A 21,271-nucleotide genomic window follows, 5' to 3' on the forward strand; every position below is an offset into this window, starting at 1 on the left:
GAACTTCATAATTTAACCTAGCTCTTGATACCATGTTAAATTGTATAAACCTCAAAACTTGATTCTCATTGATGGCTCTAATGGCCAATATATAATACAAGATTACCCACATAGGATAGAATTAGGAAACTAATCAAATATACCCCAAAAGATATTCTAGCCAAAAATATGGTCACCAAATATATCTTAATATTTCCTAAATATATCCTCAATAAAAACCCATATTCAGAACCACAAGAGAAACACTACAGTCAAAGACCTAAGATTTTCTAGCAAAATTATACAATAAGAAGTAAGCACTACTTGAGATTTAAAATGTACAACAATTATTACCTAACAAGACTAAACTAGTTCTCTCCTTAAAGCTTGTATAACCGAAATGCTTAGCTAGCTTCAGCAAATCTCATCAGCTGGTCTGAATAATGCTCGACACATCCCTGACTCTAGGTACTATAACTTTGAAAACTCCATGCTTTAGCTCTGCCTAAAGCTCGACTATTTCTTTGATTCTTATAACTAATAATCGCGGAGGGGATCAACCATTATTCATTTACAAATTGTTTGATAACAACCGAGAATTCTAACAAAAGAAAATGAAATGAAATCAGTAGCTCAATCAAAATAATTATAGTCGTCCATTTATGATTTATCCATAAGCGATTTTTTAGTTGATTAAGTATTCATAACTAAACTTATATGAGTCTTAACCAATTATGCTTGATTATCATACTAGATATTATGCTTCAACTTATCATGTCCTGGTATATTTGAATTGAAAAGGCAAAATGGGACCAAGTTGAGAGGGGGAGTGTTACTCGCATACCTGCTGTGACACCAAAGATTGTATAAGATATTTCCTCCAATTCCTAGCCTGTATTACAAGACTAACTAGTTCTGCCTATTTCAGCAAAATAAACAAGACTATTTCCTGCAAAATTATAAACATAGTTCATACTTCAGCTCTGCCTTAGCTTAATCCCATTGATCTTGATCAAAATTAAAACCACTTTTTAACCAAAAGCGTATAAATTCAATGGAACCTCTCTTTGGAAATTGGCACATCTCCGAAACCTCTGGCATTCCATTCTCTAAAATATATATTATGAATAATCTAAAATCTAATGTGTATCAGTACACTAAATTTTATGTATTAACGACGTGTAATATAATATAGGTTTAGTTTTACGTAATTTGTTAATTTATGAATAATTTAATGTAATTTATTTATGATATTTAAATCCACTCTTATAAAATGTCTCTCGGAAGCTTCTTCAGCTTATGAAGAAAAAATTCATGAGATATTTCCACAGGCACATCACCGTATAATAGACGATTAAATTAATCAGAGTCTTGAGCAACCCCTGAGAATTTTTCAAACTGCTTGTATTTATTCCCTAATGACTTTAGTTCTTTCTCTACATTCCTTTTTGTTGGATTCATTTTCAATACCTATTACCTCACAGCAATGCAAAAATATTTATATATAATCCAAATATATTTATTTAGTGTTTCATTATTCGTGTTTTATTTTGAATTAACAAAATGATGCGCGATGCGCGCTAGAAAAAAACTAGCATACAATAAAAATTTACGAGTAATTTATATCATCATAAAATTAAATAAGCTAATATACATATATGTAATAGGATTCCATTATCATAAATTTCCTATTTTACACCTGTTTTTAATGTCTTTTTGACCTTGGTCGTCACAGTTAAGCAAACAATATGCTTTCCAATTTTGAACTCGAACTTGCGTACACGTTGATTTATCGAAACTTTTATTTCTATTGACAAGACTCATAAAAACTTGAAACTTTAGGACCGTCATACATGGAGAAAACTATAGGGGAAAAACCCGTGAAATCAATTTTTTACTTTTAGTAAAAAATTGATTAGGGAGCAAAGTATCAATAGGGGAATCAAAGCTTTGTCAAAAAATGTTATCATTAGGGTCCTTAAGAACAAGATTTCTGAAGACGATGGAGTAGCTCAGCTCTATCAAAAACAGTTGCGGGAGTATTAGTCTCCATGTCAACACCAATACAGTGCACCATCTTTCCTTAGCGTGGGCCTCGAGCCTCGAGCCTCGAGCCTCAACTGTTGACAGGATTGTCGCGATTAGCTGTCTAAACAAGGGTTCTTTCCTTAGAGTTGGTGAACCAAATTGCGAAATAATAAGCATTGATGGTGTCATTATAAGTATAGAAGCCACAAGCAAAGGGTTTGTTAGGAGAAATGAGAACTTTTGAAGCAGCATTTTTAGTAGTTAAGGAAGAACCTCTTTGGAAATTTTGTTGTTGATAGCCTGATTATACTAAATTTAAGAAAAAAGTGTTCTTAATTGTTTCGGTTGAAAACAATGGGACCTTGCCGAAGGTCCGTTGAAATGGAGAAGACTGGATTCGATCCAAGTTGTGTTGGGCCGAAGGTTTCCTGCACAGTGAACACACGTAAACTAGCCTCGGGGGTGTTTCCGAGGAAGGCCCCTCCGATGCTAAAGTCAGTATAATGTGTAAAAGGAAGACACTATGCAAGAGAGTTTGTAGCTTGAGGCTTTTGTGGAATATTTCTGAATGCAAGAATGAGCATATGAATTGGAATATGACTCTCCCCTTGAATGTGTTAATATGAGGGCTTTTATACCTCATCATACTTGGAGAGGTTGGGCTTTAGCCCAATTGGCTTACTTTGTGGGCTGACTTTTGACTTTTGAGCAATTGGAGAGTTGAACCTTGACCTTGGGCTTTTAATTGGATCATTTAGTGCTCAGGCCCAATTTTGACTAAATTGGACCCAAACAACTTGCCCCCCCAGACCCGATTTGGAAGAATGACGGGTCGGGTTTGATTTAACTCAGAAAAGGAGGGAAGTAAATGATTTAATTGATCCAAAAATTTGAATTTAAACCGTAATTAATGAGATAACAACGGTTAATGATTTGCGGAAGTTGGACGGATAATGGGCGGTTTAATCACAAGACATGTGTTTAATGGTTACTTAGTGGGTACTTAAGAGAAATTAAAGCACAGACTCTTCGTATCCCGTACCTGGAGATATAAACAGAGGCGCGTCATTCTCCTCACTTATTCACCAACACAAACCCAGAATTCTTCGAGAGAGAAACCAAGAACCCGCATCAAAACTTCGCAAATTCCCCCGAGCATTGAGCTTAGAAACTGAGACTTGCCACTACGAACTCGTAAATCGGCAACTTTCGCTTCAGATTAAGGTAAATTCCTTTGATTTCAGTTTATTTTTCTTCGAATTCGAACTCCTTCCCCTTTTCTTTCGACTTTCTCTTCGAAATAATCCATGGCAAGAGGAGTTAGAGGTAGAGCCCGTGCTCCAAGAAGAGCAAGGCCGATTCCCGATCCTAGGAATAGGATTGGGACCTGGAATGGTCAAAGGCCGGAGTCTGACCCTGCTGAAGGGATTAGGGCGACTCCCCTTTCCTCGGCTCCTCCTCAAAGAACGGATGAGCCGAGTGCTTCTGGACGGGACGATGAAATTCCCGCTGTCCTTTGGGATATCCTCCCTGGGTTTTCAGAGTGGGAGAATGCCGAAGTCGCTTCGGCCATGATAAAGAACCGCCCCTACTCATGGTGGGTAGAGAACGCCGATCAATATCGATTTGCTGAGCAAATTGAGTTGCACTACGGCATTTTTGAAGCTGATGGATATTGGTGCCGAATGCCCTCAGCATCCGATAGAATCCATCGTCCACCCCCGGGGTATGTGGGGGTGTACACGAGACAGCTTCAGTATGGGCTGAGGTTCCCTTTGGACGTTTTCGTCCGAGACTTGCTGATCCATTACAACATTTCCCTATGTCAGCTAACCCCCACCAGCATCCGAAGGGTGATGACATACTTATGGGTCTGCAAGTTCTTCAAATACGTGCCGAACCTGCACTGCTTCAGAAAGCTCCATCGGCTAGTGCCAAATATTCAGAGTGGGCACGGAAGCCATGGTTCTGGGTGGTATCGGATTGAGTCCCGGCCCCAATACTTGACCATGTGGCCAAATGACTCTTCAGACAAGGACTGGAGAGGTCAATGGATTTGGGTTAGGGCACCCATAGATCCGGGCCACCCTTGCGTCTTCAGCGCTCCCCGGTACTTAGCTGAGCCTGATCCCGAAATGGGAAGTCTAGGTCCCCCCGCAGATAACGGGGCGGATCCGAACCTGGATCAGCAACATATCTTCGGCAAGCTGCCGAACCCGGGGGGGAGTGGTCGAATGCAGCATATCCCGGAGACTTGGCTCCCCGATACGCATTACGTTTTCCAAGAGAATATGCTAGCAGCTGTTGGCCTCAGCCGAAAGTTTAAGGATGGTAAGCTTCTTCGGCTGGGGCCGAGGCTTTTAACTACCTCTTTTTCTTCTCTCGCTTTGCTTTTTTATGCTGTGCCAACATATCTGAGCTAAACTTTTTCCCTTTCCCTTTTTTCAGAGCGGGACGAGACCAACGTTGGTATTAACTACGCTCGTCTTGGTGTTAACCGAGAGCGAGTTGTAACTGAACGGGCCCCGTCTATCACTGAGCCGAGGCATAGGGAAGTTCATCTGGATTCTTCCCACTTCCAAATTGAGGCTGTTGCTCTGTATCAGAGGCAGAAGCCTTGGTGGAAGAAGAGAGACCCTTGGTTTCAGCTGCTGAACGAAGAAGCTGAAGCTGCCCGCACAGCCGAAGAGGTTGCACGGGTACTTGAGGCTTGTGAAGGAGGAGAAGGGTCCTCCAGAGCTGCTGAAGCCGAAGCTGCAGCTAGAGCAGCTGAAGAAGACGAGGCTTTGCTGAAAACCTCGGTGAGTTTTCAGACAACTTTTTTTTTTTTTTTTTTTTTTTTTTTTTTTTTTTTACTCACACTCTTCTTCCCCCCTGTCTGTTACAGTCTGAAGAGAGTAACAGACACAGAGAAGGCAAAGCTCCTGTTCGTCCCGAAGATCAAATACAAGAGTCTTCAGACTCAGATATGGACGAGCAGCCCCTTCTGAAAAGGCGCCGAAGGATGGCCATCATCGGCCCTCATGATTTTCAGCAGAGGCCGATGACCATCGGCGTCGCAATAAGGGAACCTGAGGAAGGCAATGGATCGCCGAGGGTTCCCCAGCCAACACCCCAATCTCCTCAAAAGACCCCTCCGCCACCTCCTGAGATGGAGGTGGATCAGAGAACTCCCGAACCTAAGGGAGGGGTCCAAGAAGAAATCAAGGAGAGTGCTGCTGAGCACGAAAATAAAGATGCCGTGATGTCAAGTGCTGAAGGCTTCACGGCAGATATCGCAAGAGAGGTTGAGGCTTTCGTCCTCACCCCTGAAGAAGAGGAGGTCATAGTACTTGACTCCTCTGAGAAGGACGATGCTGAGACAACCAAGGCTAATCAAGCTCCATCGTCGTCCTTCCCTTCTTTCCAGACTCTGCATTCTGGAGAAATGGGTTTCTCGGCCCCCCGAATTCCAATCCCAGATCACATCTGGGACCTCATATGGGGTCAAAACCGAGAAGGAGCTGCAGCCTACTTCGGCAATTTTGCTGGCATGTCCGAAGTAGACAGGGCAAGGATCTGGTCGCTGAAGGCCACTGCTGGGATGGGCGAATCCAGTAGATCAGTTCCTGACCCAGCCAGGTCTAACCAACTGCTGATGATGCAGGTAATTTTCCTTCATTTCCTCCGAAATTCAGCTCTATTTTTTTCTTATTACTTATTTTTTTTTTTTGTCTTCCTGTTTTCAGTTCGTGCACAATCAGACTCTCACTGTAGAGCTGATTGATACCCTACAAGATAGGGTAGACGCTGCTGTGCACGAAAGGAAGGTGGCTGAAGAGGAAGTTAAGCTTGCTAAGCTGAAGCAAGCAGCAGCTGAAGAGAAGCAGCAGGAGGTTGAGGAGTACGGTAAAAAAGCTGCCGAAGCTCTGAAAACCTTCTGCGATGCTATGGAGATGGAGGTTTTTCCCCCACTGATGGAAGGGGAAAAATTCCTCCAGGAGCATATGGGAGTGGACGTCTCCAAATTCAAGGCTGCCGTTGAGAGCCGAATTCAAGAAGGAACTGCTGCACAAGCTGAAGTGCAGCAGCGTCTAGAGGCTCTTGAAGCCAGCCGAATGGCTGCTGAAGAGTTGCTCCTGGCCAAAGACGTCCAACTCTCAGAGGCTGCTGCTGCTGCTGAAGCCCAAAGAGCTAAATTCCAAGAGGCTGAGGATCAACTGCTGATCCAGAAAGTTGAAGTGGCCCAAGCTCAGACAAAGGCTTTCCAAATTCAGCAAGAGCTGAATGAGCTGAAGGGTTCCTCCTCCAAAGTCGCTGATGAGCTGAAGAAATCCAAGGAAGACTTGGAGGAGACCCAGAAGAAGCTGGCTGATGCTGAGGCTTTACTCAAGGTCCGTGTTTATACCCAAGAGGAATATGAGATGGGTTTCAGAAACGGATTCCGAGTATGCCGAAGAGTCTGCCTTCATGCTGAGCCGAAACTGGACTGGTCTAAATGTGCTGAGTGGGTCCAGAATCCCGAAGACCCTCACATGAAGTATGCAACTCCAGCCGAAGCTGAAATTCTTAAGGCTGAGGAAGCCGAAGAGGAAGCTGAAAGACTGGAGTTGGAAGCTGAGCAGAGGGAAAGGGAGGCTCGGCAAAGTGCAAAGCCCGCTTCTTCTGCTGCTGGGGCTGAGGCCACCATGGGGCTCAACGCTGATCAGTCTGATCCTCCGGCTGAAGCATAGGAACTCGGGCAGTCGTCTTCAGAATCTTGCGGTTCATCATGTGCTTAACTTTAGACTTGCCGCTTTCTGAGTTTTTTGCCTTGTTTTTTGCTTCAGCTTGCCTTGTCGTACAGCAGTTTTATTTTTTTGCTTATGTACGTATTTCGGCAGCTGTTATTTTCCGCTTGTGGGCGGCTGCCGATACTGAATTATTGAACTTGTAGCTCAATTTTTTTTCTTCAGTTGCTTTATTTTTGAATGCTTTACTGTTTCTTTTCTTCAACTCTGCCGAACATAGCTGCACTGCGTGCTTCTTGCCCCCACAGAAATTGAAGTATGACTTTAGTTGAATAAGCAATTTCTGAACTTCTTCAAAATGGATATCCGAAACACAGGGCCAACTGAAGGCAATGCTTCTGGGATACAAGTCTTACTGAAGATTGACTGTCTGAAAGTTGGATATCCGAAACACAGGGCCAACTGAAGGCAATGCTTGGGATATTAGCTTTCTGGGACTAACCTCTTTAGAACAAGTCTTACTGAAATTTGACTTCAGCTGAAAGACCAGCGTTCTTAAAGAAGACGCATATCCGAAACACAGGGCCAACTTAAGGCAATGTTTCGGATAATGGCTCTCTGGGATACAAGGCTCAGTTAAGGCAATATCCCAGAATTGTCCATGGACTCATGTCTTTGGAGAACAGGTCTTACTGATGTTTGATTTCAGCTGAAAGACCAGTGTTCTTTAAAAAGACTGAGTTTTGTAAGCCATCTGAAACCCAGTTACCCGAAGGCGAAGGTTTCAGACGAGGCTGATTTAAAAAGGCTGTTATCCTTGATTTTCTGTCTATCTTTGAAAAATGGATACCCGAAACACAGGGCCAACTTAAGGCAATGTTTCGGATAATGGCTCTCTGGGATACAAGGCTTAGTTAAGGCAATATCCCAGAATTGTCCATGGACTCATGTCTTTGGAGAACAAGTCTTACTGAAGTTTGACTTCAGCTGAAAGACCAGTGTTCTTTAAAAAGACTGAGTTTTGTAAGCCATCTGAAACCCAGTTACCCGAAGGCGAAGGTTTCAGACGAGGCTGATTTAAAAATTTTCAACTGTTGCTGTTATCCTTGATTTTCTGTCTATCTTTGAAAAATGGATACCCGAAACACAGGGCCAACTTAAGGCAATGTTTCGGATAATGGCTCTCTGGGATACAAGGCTCAGTTAAGGCAATATCCCAGAATTGTCCATGGACTCATGTCTTTGGAGAACAAGTCTTACTGAAGTTTGACTTCAGCTGAAAGACCGGTGTTCTTTAAAAAGACAGGTTTTGTCAGCAATCTGAAACCCAGTTACCCGAAGGCGAAGGCTTCAGACGAGGCTGAATAAAAAACCCTCAAAGAGTAGATAGAACAAAGAAAATTTTGAAAGGATAAAAAGTTGTAAATTTTATATAAATGGCGGCTCCAAGGCCTGTCATTAGTTCAAAATGTACTTACAAAGATTGTTCTGCCCCGAAGGGTTTACACATGGTATTTTTTCAGTACATCAGCATTCCAGTGATTCTTCAACTCAGTTCCATCCAACTGCCGAAGTCGGTATGTCCCTGGCTGAAGCTCATCATAAATTTCATAAGGTCCCTCCCATGTAGCTGAGAGCTTCCCATGGATTCGGCCTTTCTGAACTGCAGCAGCATTCCGAAGGACAAGATCCCCAATTTTGAGAGGCCTTGCATGGACCCTTCGGTTATGGGAGATGAGGTCTGAACTTATCCCGGGCATATCAGCTGCCGAGAAAGCAAACACATCTCTGTTATCCCGCAGGAGCTGAATAAGTTCACAACGGGTGTTAGGATCAAGGTCCATCCCGATTGTTACACATTTCTCAGCATCTCCTTCGGCCAACTCTGCTGTTTCAGTCTGTTGGTCCATGTCCATTGCCGATGGACTGGACTCTTCAGAATCTGGTCTGCTGCCAATGTCAGCAGGTGTCCCAGTCTTTGTGTTCTTCGGCTGGCTCTCTGAGTCTTTCGGCTCAGATGAAGAGTCAACCTTTTCCCTTTCGGGACCTTTTTCTCTGGGCACTGATCCTTGGGCCGAAGCACTTAGGCCTTTCGGCTTTTTTGTGCTTGGCTCTCTTTCTTTTTCTTTCTCCTCCTCATCCTTGTCGTTATCTGGGCGACTACTGGATGGCTTGAGGTAGTTGCACCTTCGGGCGTCCTTCTGGTTGCCCTGTATCCTTTCGGGGAAGCCGGCGTCTGAGACATAAATCATCAGCTGATGATAAGTTGAGACGACCCCTTGGATCTCGTGAATTATGGGTCTCCCCAAAATCACGTTGTACACTGAAGGAGCGTCGATGACCAAAAACTCAATCATGACGTTCCGGGCTGCCTCATCGCAACCGATGGTGACAGGAAGTGTCACCTTCCCATCTGGATAAGTTGAAGCCCCATTGAACCCGGATACCGGATAGGGTACCGGCGTAAGGTGCTTGGGCTTCAGCTTAATTTGGTTGTAGGCCTTTCGGAACAGAATGTTTGCTCCGCTGCCACCGTCAACAAGGACCTTACTGACGTCGTGGTTGGCCACCGTGGCGATGATCACCAACGGATCCTCGTGAGGAAACGTAATCCCCCGGCAGTCGGCGGCTGTGAACGTCATGTTCGGCACCGGCGACTGGGGAGATTGAATGTCAGCGTTGTTCACCTGGTGAGTCAAAGCTCTAAGGTGACGCTTGTGCTCCCTCCGAGAGTATATTCCTCCCGAGATAACATTGATCGGAGGGAATTTCCCCTCCGGTTTTTTACTGTTTTTCCGAGGGAAATCAAGGTCCTGCCGAGGGTCCTTTGCTAACCTTTCGGATTCTTTTTTCTCGCGGTGATCCGCGATGTATTTTTTCAAGTATCCCTTCCGGACCATGTCTTCTATCTGGTCCTTCAGCTGGATACACTCCTCAGTGTTGTGGCCCGAAGAATCGTGGAACTCACACCACTGATTTTTATTTTTTCGCTGATACCACTCTGGGAGTGGTCTCGGCTTTCGGTAACTCTGCTCCTCCTTCGTCACACTGTAAATTTTGGCGCGTGGAAGAGAGAGCGGAGTGTAGGACTCATATCTGCCTGTGTATGAGGCAAACCTGTCCTTCTTTAGGTCGCTGGCCGAAGATGGCTCCGAGGCCTTTGATTTTCCCTTTGCCTTATGGCCTTGGCCTTCAGACAAGGGTATTTGCCTCTGTTTCCCTCCCCCGGATTGAGGTTGGGTTTTTGCTTTATTCCATTCTTCGGCTCGGATGAACTTATCCGAAGCACTAAGAGCTTTCTCCAAGGTCTGTGGGGTATGCATGACCATAAAGTCTAGGAATTTTCCTGGCTGAAGGCCATTCTGCATTGCAAAAACAGCTAGCCCCTGGTCCAGCTGGGAGACGCTTGATGACTCGTTACTGAAACGGGTCAGGTAGTCTCGGAGGCTTTCAGTTTCCCCCTGTTGCAGACCCATGAGCTCTGCGGTAGTCTTCTCTCGGCGGTTTGCCGTGGAAAACTTGCTCCTGAACTTGGAGGACAGATCATCCCAACCTGTTATGGAGCCTTGCCTTACTCCCTTGGAGATCCACGCTTGCGCGACCCCCTTGAGAGTGGTTGGGAAATATTTGCACCAAGTCGCCTCGGATCTGGGGCAAAGATGCATATGAGTCTCATACGAGGCCACGTGGTCCTTCGGATCCGTGGTCCCGTCATATGTGATATGCGACGGTATTTTAACCGTGGGTACGCGCTCTTCCAGTATCCATTGCTCGAATGGTGAACTAGCGGGAAGCATAATGGCCTTGCCCTTGTTCCTGGCCGAAGGGACCGCGCTCCGCCCTCTTAGAGAGGTAGGAGTGGTTTTCGTCCCTGGCTGGGAAGTCTGGGCCTCGGCTGCAGGGAACGAGAGGCGACTACGCACGCTCGGTTCCTGGCCGCCGAGTCGGTCAAGGACGCTTCTGCGAGCAGTCTCGGGTTCCCGGCGAGTAGATTCTGGCCGAGAAGCTGAGCTGCCGCTCTTATGCGCTGCTGGTCTTGAGGATGAGGATCCTTTAAATAATTGAGAGTTCTTCTTCCTCTGTTTTTCATTTTTCCAAGAATCCTCCTCCCACTCTTCCAGTTCCCGGAAGGAAGGAAGCTTCCCACCGTCATGGTCTAACTTCCTCCGCTGATGCCGGGTATGCGGAGGAGTTCGATCACGAGGCGGTGGCATATTCTGTGCCCTCATTGCCTCCATGAGTACTGCCAGCACTCTTGCCACCTCTTCCGAACTGGGCCCCGTCAAAGGGGTCCCCGGCCGAGTGTGGTAATGAGGCCGCGCAGCCGATGGTTGGCTTTGGGACACTGAATATGTCCTATGATCAGACTGACCCCTGCTAGACCGAGAGTGGTCCGGCCTATATTGAGAGTCATGCATTATAGGAGATAGGGAATCCTCCTTGTGTGATCCTCCCCCCGAGCCGGCACCCTTGGGAGAGTTCCGGTCCGGCGTGGGCGATGGTGTAGGGGTTTTAGGCTTTTCGCCCGCTCCTTGACGGAGGCTTTTGCTCTTGCGGTTCTTAGCCATGGCTGCTAAGATAATTGCAAGATGATCTTGGTTAGGAATTTGGCTTAAAGATTTTTGAAAGTCTTCCCCACAGACGGCGCCAAATTGTTTCGGTTGAAAACAATGGGACCTTGCCGAAGGTCCGTTGAAATGGAGAAGACTGGATTCGATCCAAGTTGTGTTGGGCCGAAGGTTTCCTGCACAGTGAACACACGTAAACTAGCCTCGGGGGTGTTTCCGAGGAAGGCCCCTCCGATGCTAAAGTCAGTATAATGTGTAAAAGGAAGACACTATGCAAGAGAGTTTGTAGCTTGAGGCTTTTGTGGAATATTTCTGAATGCAAGAATGAGCATATGAATTGGAATATGACTCTCCCCTTGAATGTGTTAATATGAGGGCTTTTATACCTCATCATACTTGGAGAGGTTGGGCTTTAGCCCAATTGGCTTACTTTGTGGGCTGACTTTTGACTTTTGAGCAATTGGAGAGTTGAACCTTGACCTTGGGCTTTTAATTGGATCATTTAGTGCTCAGGCCCAATTTTGACTAAATTGGACCCAAACATTAATTAAAACAAAGAATAGGTAGATTATGGTTTGGGTTTGCATTGAGATAGTTTATTGGATTACCGAGGATTATGTTTAAGGTATAAATATTGGGAAAAATTGCCCGTAATAATCCCACATTTTGGCCGTCCGCCCAAAATAATCCCACCTTTGGATTATTTTTAAATTATCCGACCTTTATAGCTAGTCCACTCTCAATGGTCCCAACCGGTTAAAATACCTGTTATAACAAGTCACTTGACACGCGTTGGCCTGCGATTGGTCTAAAAATAAAATATAAAATTAAGAAAAGTTTTTTTTTTCAGAAAAAAATAGAAAAAATTAATTAATTATTTTGAAAAAGCCCAAACGAGCCAGAACCACCCTCCCCGCAACCCGTTTCCACCGGCCAAGCTACCGGACTCCCCTGTCCCGCTGCGTCATGGCCGTTGACCGCCCAGAAACTCTCCCGCAGAGCCGACGATCTCCTTCCCCCTCCCCCGAACCACCAACCCTCCTCCTACCACCACGAAAATCCTAAACTAAAAGCGGTCGGAAACACCTTGCAAACCCTCGATTCCAGCCCCTTTCCCCTTCTCCGGTCCATTTTCCGTCTACCTGCCTTCCCCACGCCCGATCTCATCCCTTATCTTCTTCCCACGTCTTGATCTTGGCCCTTCTCCTCTTCGCATACGTTGATGTCGGTAATGGTTGTGGACTTATGGTGAATTGGTGGCGACGCAAGGGTAGGAAGGGTCAGAGAACAGCGCACGGGGTCTGCGGTGTGGTCGCGGTGGGGCCGGCTTCTGTGGGCCTGGTCTGGGCCGGTGGTAGGGGCGGCGAGATGGCTGTGGTGGCTGGGGTCGCTGTGGGGCGATGTGGTGGTTGGTTTATATATATTTTTATGTTTTTTTTAAATAGTTAATTAATGTTTATTATTCATAATCAATTCTTAAAAACAAAGTTAAAATTTAAATTTATTTTTTGACCAATCACGTTGTGACACGTGTAAATAAAAGTTTTTTAAAAAAAAATTTACCCACTCAACCAGTTATAAGTCACTTGGGACCATTGAATTGAGAGCGGACTAGATATAAAGGTCGGATTATTTCAAAATAATCCAAAGGTGGGATTATGTTGGGCGGACGGCTAAAAGGTGGGATTATTGCTGGCAATTTTTCCTAAATATTGTTATATCGAGTGGTTTAATTTATACGAGTAGACAAAGTTAGGAAACCTTATAAATTTGACTTTATTTTTTTGTGACAATCACGGTCCACTATTTAGAATATTTATTGGTTTCAATGACTTGTATTATTTTCCAAATTTTATTTCACATGCGGGGAAAGTATGTGGTAATAGGGTTGTTCGAGTCTATTTTTAGCCGAGGTTAAAAAATGACTAATGAAATATCGAGTGTAATATGTGCTCGGGTTATTGGGTGTTGATCACTTTTTAGGAAGTGGTATTCACACGAATCACACCTACAGATCATCTAAGTTTCAAATATTGATCATCTTTGCAAATATATAATCAATTACCGAAATCAATCACTTTTTAATTATTATTTCATTATACAGGTTGGATAGTTAGCTCGCAATAAATATTACTCCCTCCGTCCCTAAATTACATTCCTCTTTCTCTTTATTATGTGAGGGATAAATGCTAGAAAGAGGAATGTAATTTAGGGACGGAGGGAGTATCTTGTTTATGTCAACATGTAAATATAAATATGAATAACATATCAAGTCTAACCTAACTAACTATCCCAACGATTTCATACATTGTTGTACAAACATGCCTTTTTCTTGGCCGGATGATCTCTCGTATTTGAATATTCTTTTACTTTTGTGTATGGATCGATCGACCAATATGGTCTCTTAAGATGACTTACTGTTTACACACCTTAAAAACAAAAGAAAGAGTGTCATACTCATACTCCAAAAGTTTGAAAAAGAAATGAAGTGTTTGGGTTTTATTTCGTAGTTTCTATGTATGGAAGAATTCCACAGGCCACAATGCCCACAAACAACAACAACAACAAAAAAAAAAATGGACTTCAAAGACTTAAAAAATATTAGGAGTCATACATTAATACATGTTTATATAGTTGACCTTTTATTTTTCTTTCTTAGACTTTGCCTTTCCTTTCCTAAGAAAAGAAAAGTCCTATCATGTACTAATTTACGTAGTACTCTGTATTCATTAGTATAAAGCTTCAAATTTCTGCTTTAAATTAAAAATTAACTCCTATAATACAATATATCTGAGTATGTATAGGTAGGCTGGTATGATATCTTATGTATGTAATAATAAAAAGTTGTGTAAGATGAACATAAAATTAAACTATAGTTCACTTATAGCATGATAAATATTATAATTTTAGTAATTTTGTGTACTACTGAAAATGCAAGTACATTATTAGAAGTTGCATATAAATTAGATGAGTACTACAAATATAGTCACACATAACTTGGAGTATCTACTGTTGCAGTTTCATCTCGACAGTCTGCAAGAACTTGTGTAACTGCTTCCATTGTTGGTCTCTTATTCCTGTCGTCGTCCACACACGAAAGTCCTATCTCGATCAACTTAGCAGCTTGATTCTTGCTGAATTTTCCTTCCAATCTTGGATCGATCATGTCTTCCATCCATGAGTCCTCTCCGTCTTGCAATTTTGTTTTCGCCAAACTTACAAAGGTTGAAAATTCTGTAACCTCTTCTTCACCAAGGCTATCATCAACTGCACAACTCGTTAGACGAGTTCCTTTCACAAGCTCTAGTAACACAACCCCATAACTGTATACATCAATCTTTGCAGTGAGTGGGAGGTTCGTTGTCCATTCAGGAGCCATATAGCCTTTTGTGCCTCGGATTTGTGACAAATTTGATAGTCCATGACCACCTCGTTGACACAATTTTACAAGGCCAAAGTCTGAGATTTTAGGCTCAAAATCGGAGTCTAAAAGTATGTTTCCGGGCTTAACATCACAATGGATAACCCATTCGAGGCACTCATGATGAAGGTAAGCCAAACCTTTTGCCGTGCCTAATGCAATTTTAAACCTCTTTTCCCATTCAAGAACAACAGAGTTGTTAGAGGACGAGAACAAGTGGTTGTCCAAAGATCCATTCGCCACGTACTCATAAACCAAGAGCCTGTGTTTCCCTTCGGAACAAAAGCCCCAAATTCTTGCCAAGTTCATGTGGTTGATCCTACCAAAAAGGCTCACTTCTGCCCAAAATTCTTCCTCTCCTTGAACAATGTTTTCCAATTTCTTTACTGCAACCACTCTAGCATCAGCCAAAACACCCTTGTAAACGGCTCCAAATCCTCCTTTTCCTAGAACTTGATTAAATTTTCCGGTTGCCCTCTTGAGCTCGTCGTAGCTAAAATTCCTAAACTGAGTAGTAAGTATATGATACCCCTCCTCCAAAGAAGCCGAAATTACATGTTTTCTAAAAAAGAAACACCAACTTGCAACCAAAATTATGACTTCGATGGTCCCAATAGCTCCACCAAATGAGTATACATACACCCACTTAAAGCTTCGAGTTGAGGCATCATTATACGAATTAGGCAAGAGTACTACCTTCGAATCCCCACAAGCCAAACGTGACACATTAAGGATGATTCGATTAACCTCTAATACTTTTACCCTTGTTGGAATTCTAAGGTACAAACTATCATCTGCCATATTATACCCATTAAAAAGATCGCCTTTCGTGTAACAAGACCATGAATCACCTCTTATTACATGTTTAAATGCTCGACAATGACAATCCCCTAAGCATAATTGTTGACAATCATTAAATGTAACATTTCTTGTATAATTGAGATCAAATCCATAGTAATCGACATGGGGTAACTTAAGAAATTGAGAATCGTTACACCCCCTTTCGAAATTAGGCTTGCATCCCCTGCTCCAATCACTCGAATTTACGGGTTCATAGTATGGAGGGCACGCACATTTTGGGTCCGGTGTATAAATACAAATCCCATTCCTACCACATAAGCCATGAACATTACATTGTTTGGCAATAGCTTGCCATGTTACAACCCATAATCCCGACGAATTATTCAAGCTATATAACCTCAAATTACCATCATAATCCATTGTTAACCTTCTTTTAACCCCCAAACTCGAATCCAAACAACGAAATTCTAGCGAATCACTAGAAACAAAGGTTCCTATATCATTAAAACTTGCAACCCTACTACTATAGTAACTAGTCCTACCATTACCCCATATAGTATCATCAGGATTAGGCCAATATATACTCGTAAATTCGGGGCCATCATAAACCATTTTAAGCACATTATCATTATCAAAAAAGAAACTATAATATCCAGGATCAAAAACAAAGGGTGATATTCGAGAAATCAATTTATTGTTCTTAGTAAAAGCTTGATTAGGGAGCAAAGTATCAGTAGGAAAATCAAAGCTTTGCCAAAGAATATTACCAATTTTGCTCTTAAGGACAAGGTTCCCGGAGTCTAGTAGCTAGACTCGGTCAACACTTGTTGAGGAAGTGTTTGTTTGCCAAACATTTGAGCCATCGAGGTCAGTTAAGACTAATGCACCATCTTTTCTTAGGGTGAACCTCGAGCCTCGGCCATTGACGGGTTTAAAGGGATTAGCCGTCCAAATGACGGTTTTATCCTTGGTGTTGGTGTACCAAATTGAGAGATAGTAAACATGGGTGGTTTCATTGAAAGTGTAGAAGCCACAAGTGAAGGTTTTATCAGGGGAGAAGAGAAGGTTTGAAACCGATCGCGAATTTTCCACTAATAAGGAAGATCCTCTTGAGATATAGCTTGAAGATGTTGCTAAAATGAAGAAAAAAGTGGTGTTAATTGTGAAGATGAAGATAGTTAGGAGGCCCATGTAAGAGATTTCTTTTTTTTCCCAAAAAAGGAAATAAGCTAGCTAGTGTTTATAATGCCCAAAATAGCAAGTACTTCATATTTATTTATTTATTTGGTGTTTCAAGTACTTCATATTTATAAGTTATTTCATTTCAACGGTTCACATTTGGTCATTTTCCAACGTAAAATCAACTTAAACTTCGTAAATTAAATCTTAATATTGTACTCCCTCCGTCCCTTAATATAAAGCTTCTTTTTAGTATTTATTACTCACATAATAAAGAGAAAGAGACTTTTAATTTAATTTAGGGATGAAGTGAATAGTTAATTTTCAACTCGTATGAGCAAAAATTATAAAGAATTAATACAATGAAACATTAAAACTAATGAAATTAATGTAATAAAATCTAATGCAATTGTGTTTATTATTATTGTATTTGTACTCCCTCCGTCCCAAAAAGAACGACCCATTTGGGTTGATTACACGGGTATTAAGGAAGTTAAGTAAAAAGAAGTAAAAGTATATTGGAAAAATAAATTTACATGGGGTTTGTAAAAAAATAGAGAGAGAAAGTAATAAAATAACATGGAAAATGAAATTTTTATATGGGGAAGCCAATTTTGCACAAATATTGTTGTAAATTGGTGGTGTTTTAATGCAAATGGGTCATTCTTTTTGGGACAAAGTTTTGACCAAATGGGTAATTCTTTTTGGGACGGAGAGAGTATATATAAATAACGTGGAATATGCGAGTAATGTTACGAATAAATAAATAAATTCACATAAAAAATACGAAGGAAGTATGTATATTATGTATGTGGTTGCTAATGAGTGGTATATGAAAAGTCTTGTATGTAACTGCTGACACGTTAGTGAAGTTAAACTCATCGAAAGTCATGGTAAGAAATCGAAGTCGGTCTATTCAACAATTGCAAGCACTATAGCACTAATAGTAGCACACCAAATACGAAACTTCAAACTTCATTTGTTGGGTTGATTTTGTATATTTATTCAATTATTTGTCTCATTTTAAAAATATTCTATTCACATATACTCATATAGAGTAAATGAAATTTTGATCATGAAATTATTCATCAATTTTAACAAAAAAAAAAGGACAAAACATGTTAAATTCCCTAAATTCAAAATGTTTAATTTAACACTATTTTGTTAGCCTATATGTACAGAAATTACGTCAATAAATCTAATACAGTACGGAGTAGTGTATTTGTGTATATTACTTGAAATGAATACTAATGCTTCTCTCTTCAAAATAAAAATATAAAAAAAATTAAATAATAAAAAAAAGTACTAATATTTCTAGATTCAGAGGACCAATGATGACGTTGAAAAGGCCACGCACGATTGCACGAATATGCTGTTGTCATTTATAAACCAAATATTTTTGGTCCATAAAAAGTTGATAGTTATCCCAAAATTTCATATAGAAATCCTTTTTAATAAGATTTTTTTTTTTAAATTGGAAAAATCATATTTAAGGGTCTGTTTTCATACGTTTATTTTCAGTTTAGTCCAGTTCAGTTCCTAATTTCCTTCTCTTATAAAATATTTATTTCAGTTCAGTTCTGTAATAAGAAATCGATCAATAATTTAAATTCAACAAATTTTAATTTGAAAATAAGGTGAAGCAAATAAGGCCTTAATTACAAATTATTTTACATTATGAAGGTAAAAATATCATATCCTAGTTTGGGAGTACATATTATTGTCAAACAATTTATAATTTTAAACAACTTTTTACAAAAATTACTTCTTCGATTTATGTTTTTAATTTATATGCATACAATAACACATTAACATACATACAAGCATTCTCTTCAAAAAAAAAAAAAAAAAAAAAAAAAAAACTTACATCCAAGCATTTTGCTCAAAAATAACTAGAATAAATATCCAAGCATTATTTTTAAGGAGTATTAGTCACATAGTTACAACTTCATCTTCACACTCGGCAAGAGCTTGGGCAACTGATTCCATTGTTGGACGCTTGTTCCTGTCATCCTCGACACACAAAAGACCTATCTCGATCATTTTTACTGCTTGGTTTCGACAAAATTTTCCTTCCAATCTCGAATCGACTAAGTCATCGATCCATGAATCCCCTCCATCTTGCATCTTACCTTGTGCAAATCTCACAAAACTTTTCAATTTAAGCATCTCCTCTTCTTTAACATTATCATCGACTACCCAACTCGATAGTCGAAGCCCTCTCACTAGCTCTAGTATCACTACTCCGTAGCTGTAAACATCAACCTTCGATGTAAGAGGAAGGTTTGTTGTCCACTCGGGAGCCATATACCCTTTCGTGCCTCTCATCATGGACAACTGGGATAACCCTTGGCTATCGCGTTGGCATAACTTTGCTAACCCAAAGTCTGATATTTTAGGCTCGAAATCACTGTCCAAAAGTATGTTTTCAGGCTTTACATCACAATGGATAACCCATTCTAGGCACTCGTGATGAAGGTATTGTAAGCCTTTTGCGGTACCTAGTGCAATCTTGTACCTCTTTTCCCACTCGAGAAGGGTGCTTGTAGTGGAGGAAGAGAACAAGTGTTTGTCTAAGGATCCATTCTCGACGTACTCATAAACCAAGAGCCTTTGTATCCCTTCCGAACAAAAACCCCACATTCGAGCTAAGTTCATATGATTGATCCTACCAAATGTGCTCACTTCTGCCCAAAATTCTTCCTCCCCTTGGACTACCTTTTCGAGTTTCTTCACTGCTACCACCCTTTCATCTGATAAAACACCCTTGTAAACGGATCCAAACCCTCCTTCTCCTAGAACTTGCTTGAATTTCTCCGTTGCCCTCTTGAGTTCGCCGTAGCTAAAGCTTCTAAATTGACTCGAAATAGTCCGATACCCTTCTTCCAAAGAACCCAAAGTCCCATGTTTCCTGAAAAAGATACACCAACTTGATACGAAAAGAACGACTTCAATGGCTCCAATAGCCACACCAAATGAGTACAAATACGCCCACTTAAAGCTTCGAGTTGAGGCATCATTATACAACATGGGTAGGAGTTCTATCTTCGGATCACCACCTCCACAAGCCAACCGCGATACACTAAGGATATTATTGGACTCCGATGATTTCACTCTTTTAGGAATTCTTAGGTACAAACTCTCATCATTCATGTGCCCATTGAAAAGGTCACCTTTCGTGTAACAAGTCCATAACCCTTCTCTTATGGCATGTTTAAATGCTTCGCAATGACAATCCCCTAAGCAAATTTGTCGACAATCATTAAAAGAAATGTTTCGAGTAAAATTGAGATCGAAACCATCGTAATCGACATGAGGAATCTCAATAAATTGAGTATCATTACACCCCCTTTTAAATCTAGGCTTGCATCCCTTGCTCCAATCATTCGAATTCACGGGTTCATGGTGCGGAAGGCATGAACATTTAGGGTCCGGTGTATAAATACAAATCCCATTCCTACCACATAAACCATGTACATCACATTGTTGAATAACAGCTTGCCATGTTACGGTCCATAAACCGGACGTATCATTCAAACTAAAAAGCCTCAAATTCCCATCATAATCCATTGTTAACCTTCTTTTAACCCCTAAACCAACGTCGGAAGCACTGAAATGTAGTCCATCACTCGATACAAGAGCACCCGTATCATCAAGGATCGCGACCGTGGTACCATTGTAACTTGTTCTACCATTTTGAAATATATTAATATCAGGATTAGGCCAATATACGCTTGAAAATTCAGGGCCGTCGTAAACCATTTTAAGCACATTTTCAATATCAAAGTAAAAACTAAAATAGCCAGGACTAAAAACTTGCGGAGATATTCGAGAAATTAATTTTTGGTTCTCTGTAAAAAATTGATTAGGTAACAAAGTATCAGTTGGAAAATCAAAACTTTTCCATAGAATTTTACCACTTTTGTTCTTAAGAACAAGGTTCCCGGAGTTAAGAAGCTCGACTCTATCAACCGCGACTGAGGAAGTATTTGTTGCCCACACAATTGAGCCACCACGGTCGGTTAAGACTAGTGAACCATGTTTCGTTAGGGTCAACCTCGAGCCATGGCCGTTTACGGGTTTATCTCGATTAGCCGTCCAAACAACGGTTTTTTCCTTAGAGTTGGTGTACCAAATTGAGAAGTAATAGGCATGGGTGGTGTCATTGAATGTGTAGAAGCCACAAGTGAAGGTTTTGTCCGGCGAAACGAGATGTTTCGATGAAGCATCTTCGACAGTCAATGAAGAGCCTCTAGGTAGATAATTTGAAGGTTTGGAAGATGTTACAAAGAGGTTGAAATTGCAAATAATTAAGAGGAAGAAGATTATTTGAGCTCTCATGATGATAGTTTAGTGGGTGTATTAGGCAATATTATTTCATTAGTGAATAGAAATCGTAATATTTACAATGGTACTCTATATTCCTTCCATCCCTCTAAATTTGTCTAAGTTTTGGTGTCGTGTTGAGTTTGCCTCATACCTCTTTTATAGGGAAAGCGAATGAGGATAAAGATAAGAAATGACAATAAATAAATAGATAAATAAATAAATAAAACCCACATGCAAAGGTTTCAATCAAGTTTTTA

At 41.3% G+C, this 21,271-nt stretch overlaps 1 protein-coding gene and 1 pseudogene across 1 annotated transcript; both read right to left on the minus strand.

Annotated features, from left to right (window-relative positions):
* Window positions 1-14,270: 14,270 nt before the first annotated feature.
* Window positions 14,271-16,895, minus strand: LOC110731142 (annotated as a pseudogene).
* Window positions 16,896-18,326: 1,431 nt separating this feature from the next.
* Window positions 18,327-21,136, minus strand: LOC110731274 (putative receptor protein kinase ZmPK1). Its single transcript, XM_021911117.1, has one exon. It carries the CDS (start codon window positions 21,024-21,026, stop codon window positions 18,618-18,620), a length of 2,409 nt encoding a protein of 802 aa, XP_021766809.1. The 5' UTR covers window positions 21,027-21,136; the 3' UTR covers window positions 18,327-18,617.
* Between the last annotated feature and the right edge of the window lie 135 nt (window positions 21,137-21,271).

The sequence above is a fragment of the Chenopodium quinoa genome, unplaced genomic scaffold (assembly GCF_001683475.1).
Source record: "Chenopodium quinoa cultivar QQ74 unplaced genomic scaffold, ASM168347v1, whole genome shotgun sequence".
Lineage (NCBI taxonomy): Eukaryota > Viridiplantae > Streptophyta > Magnoliopsida > Caryophyllales > Amaranthaceae > Chenopodium > Chenopodium quinoa.

Coding starts and splice junctions, on each gene's coding strand:
- LOC110731274 (XM_021911117.1), bottom strand. CDS start 21,026: ATGAGAGCTCAAATAATCTTCTTCCTCTTAATTATTTGCAATTTCAAC.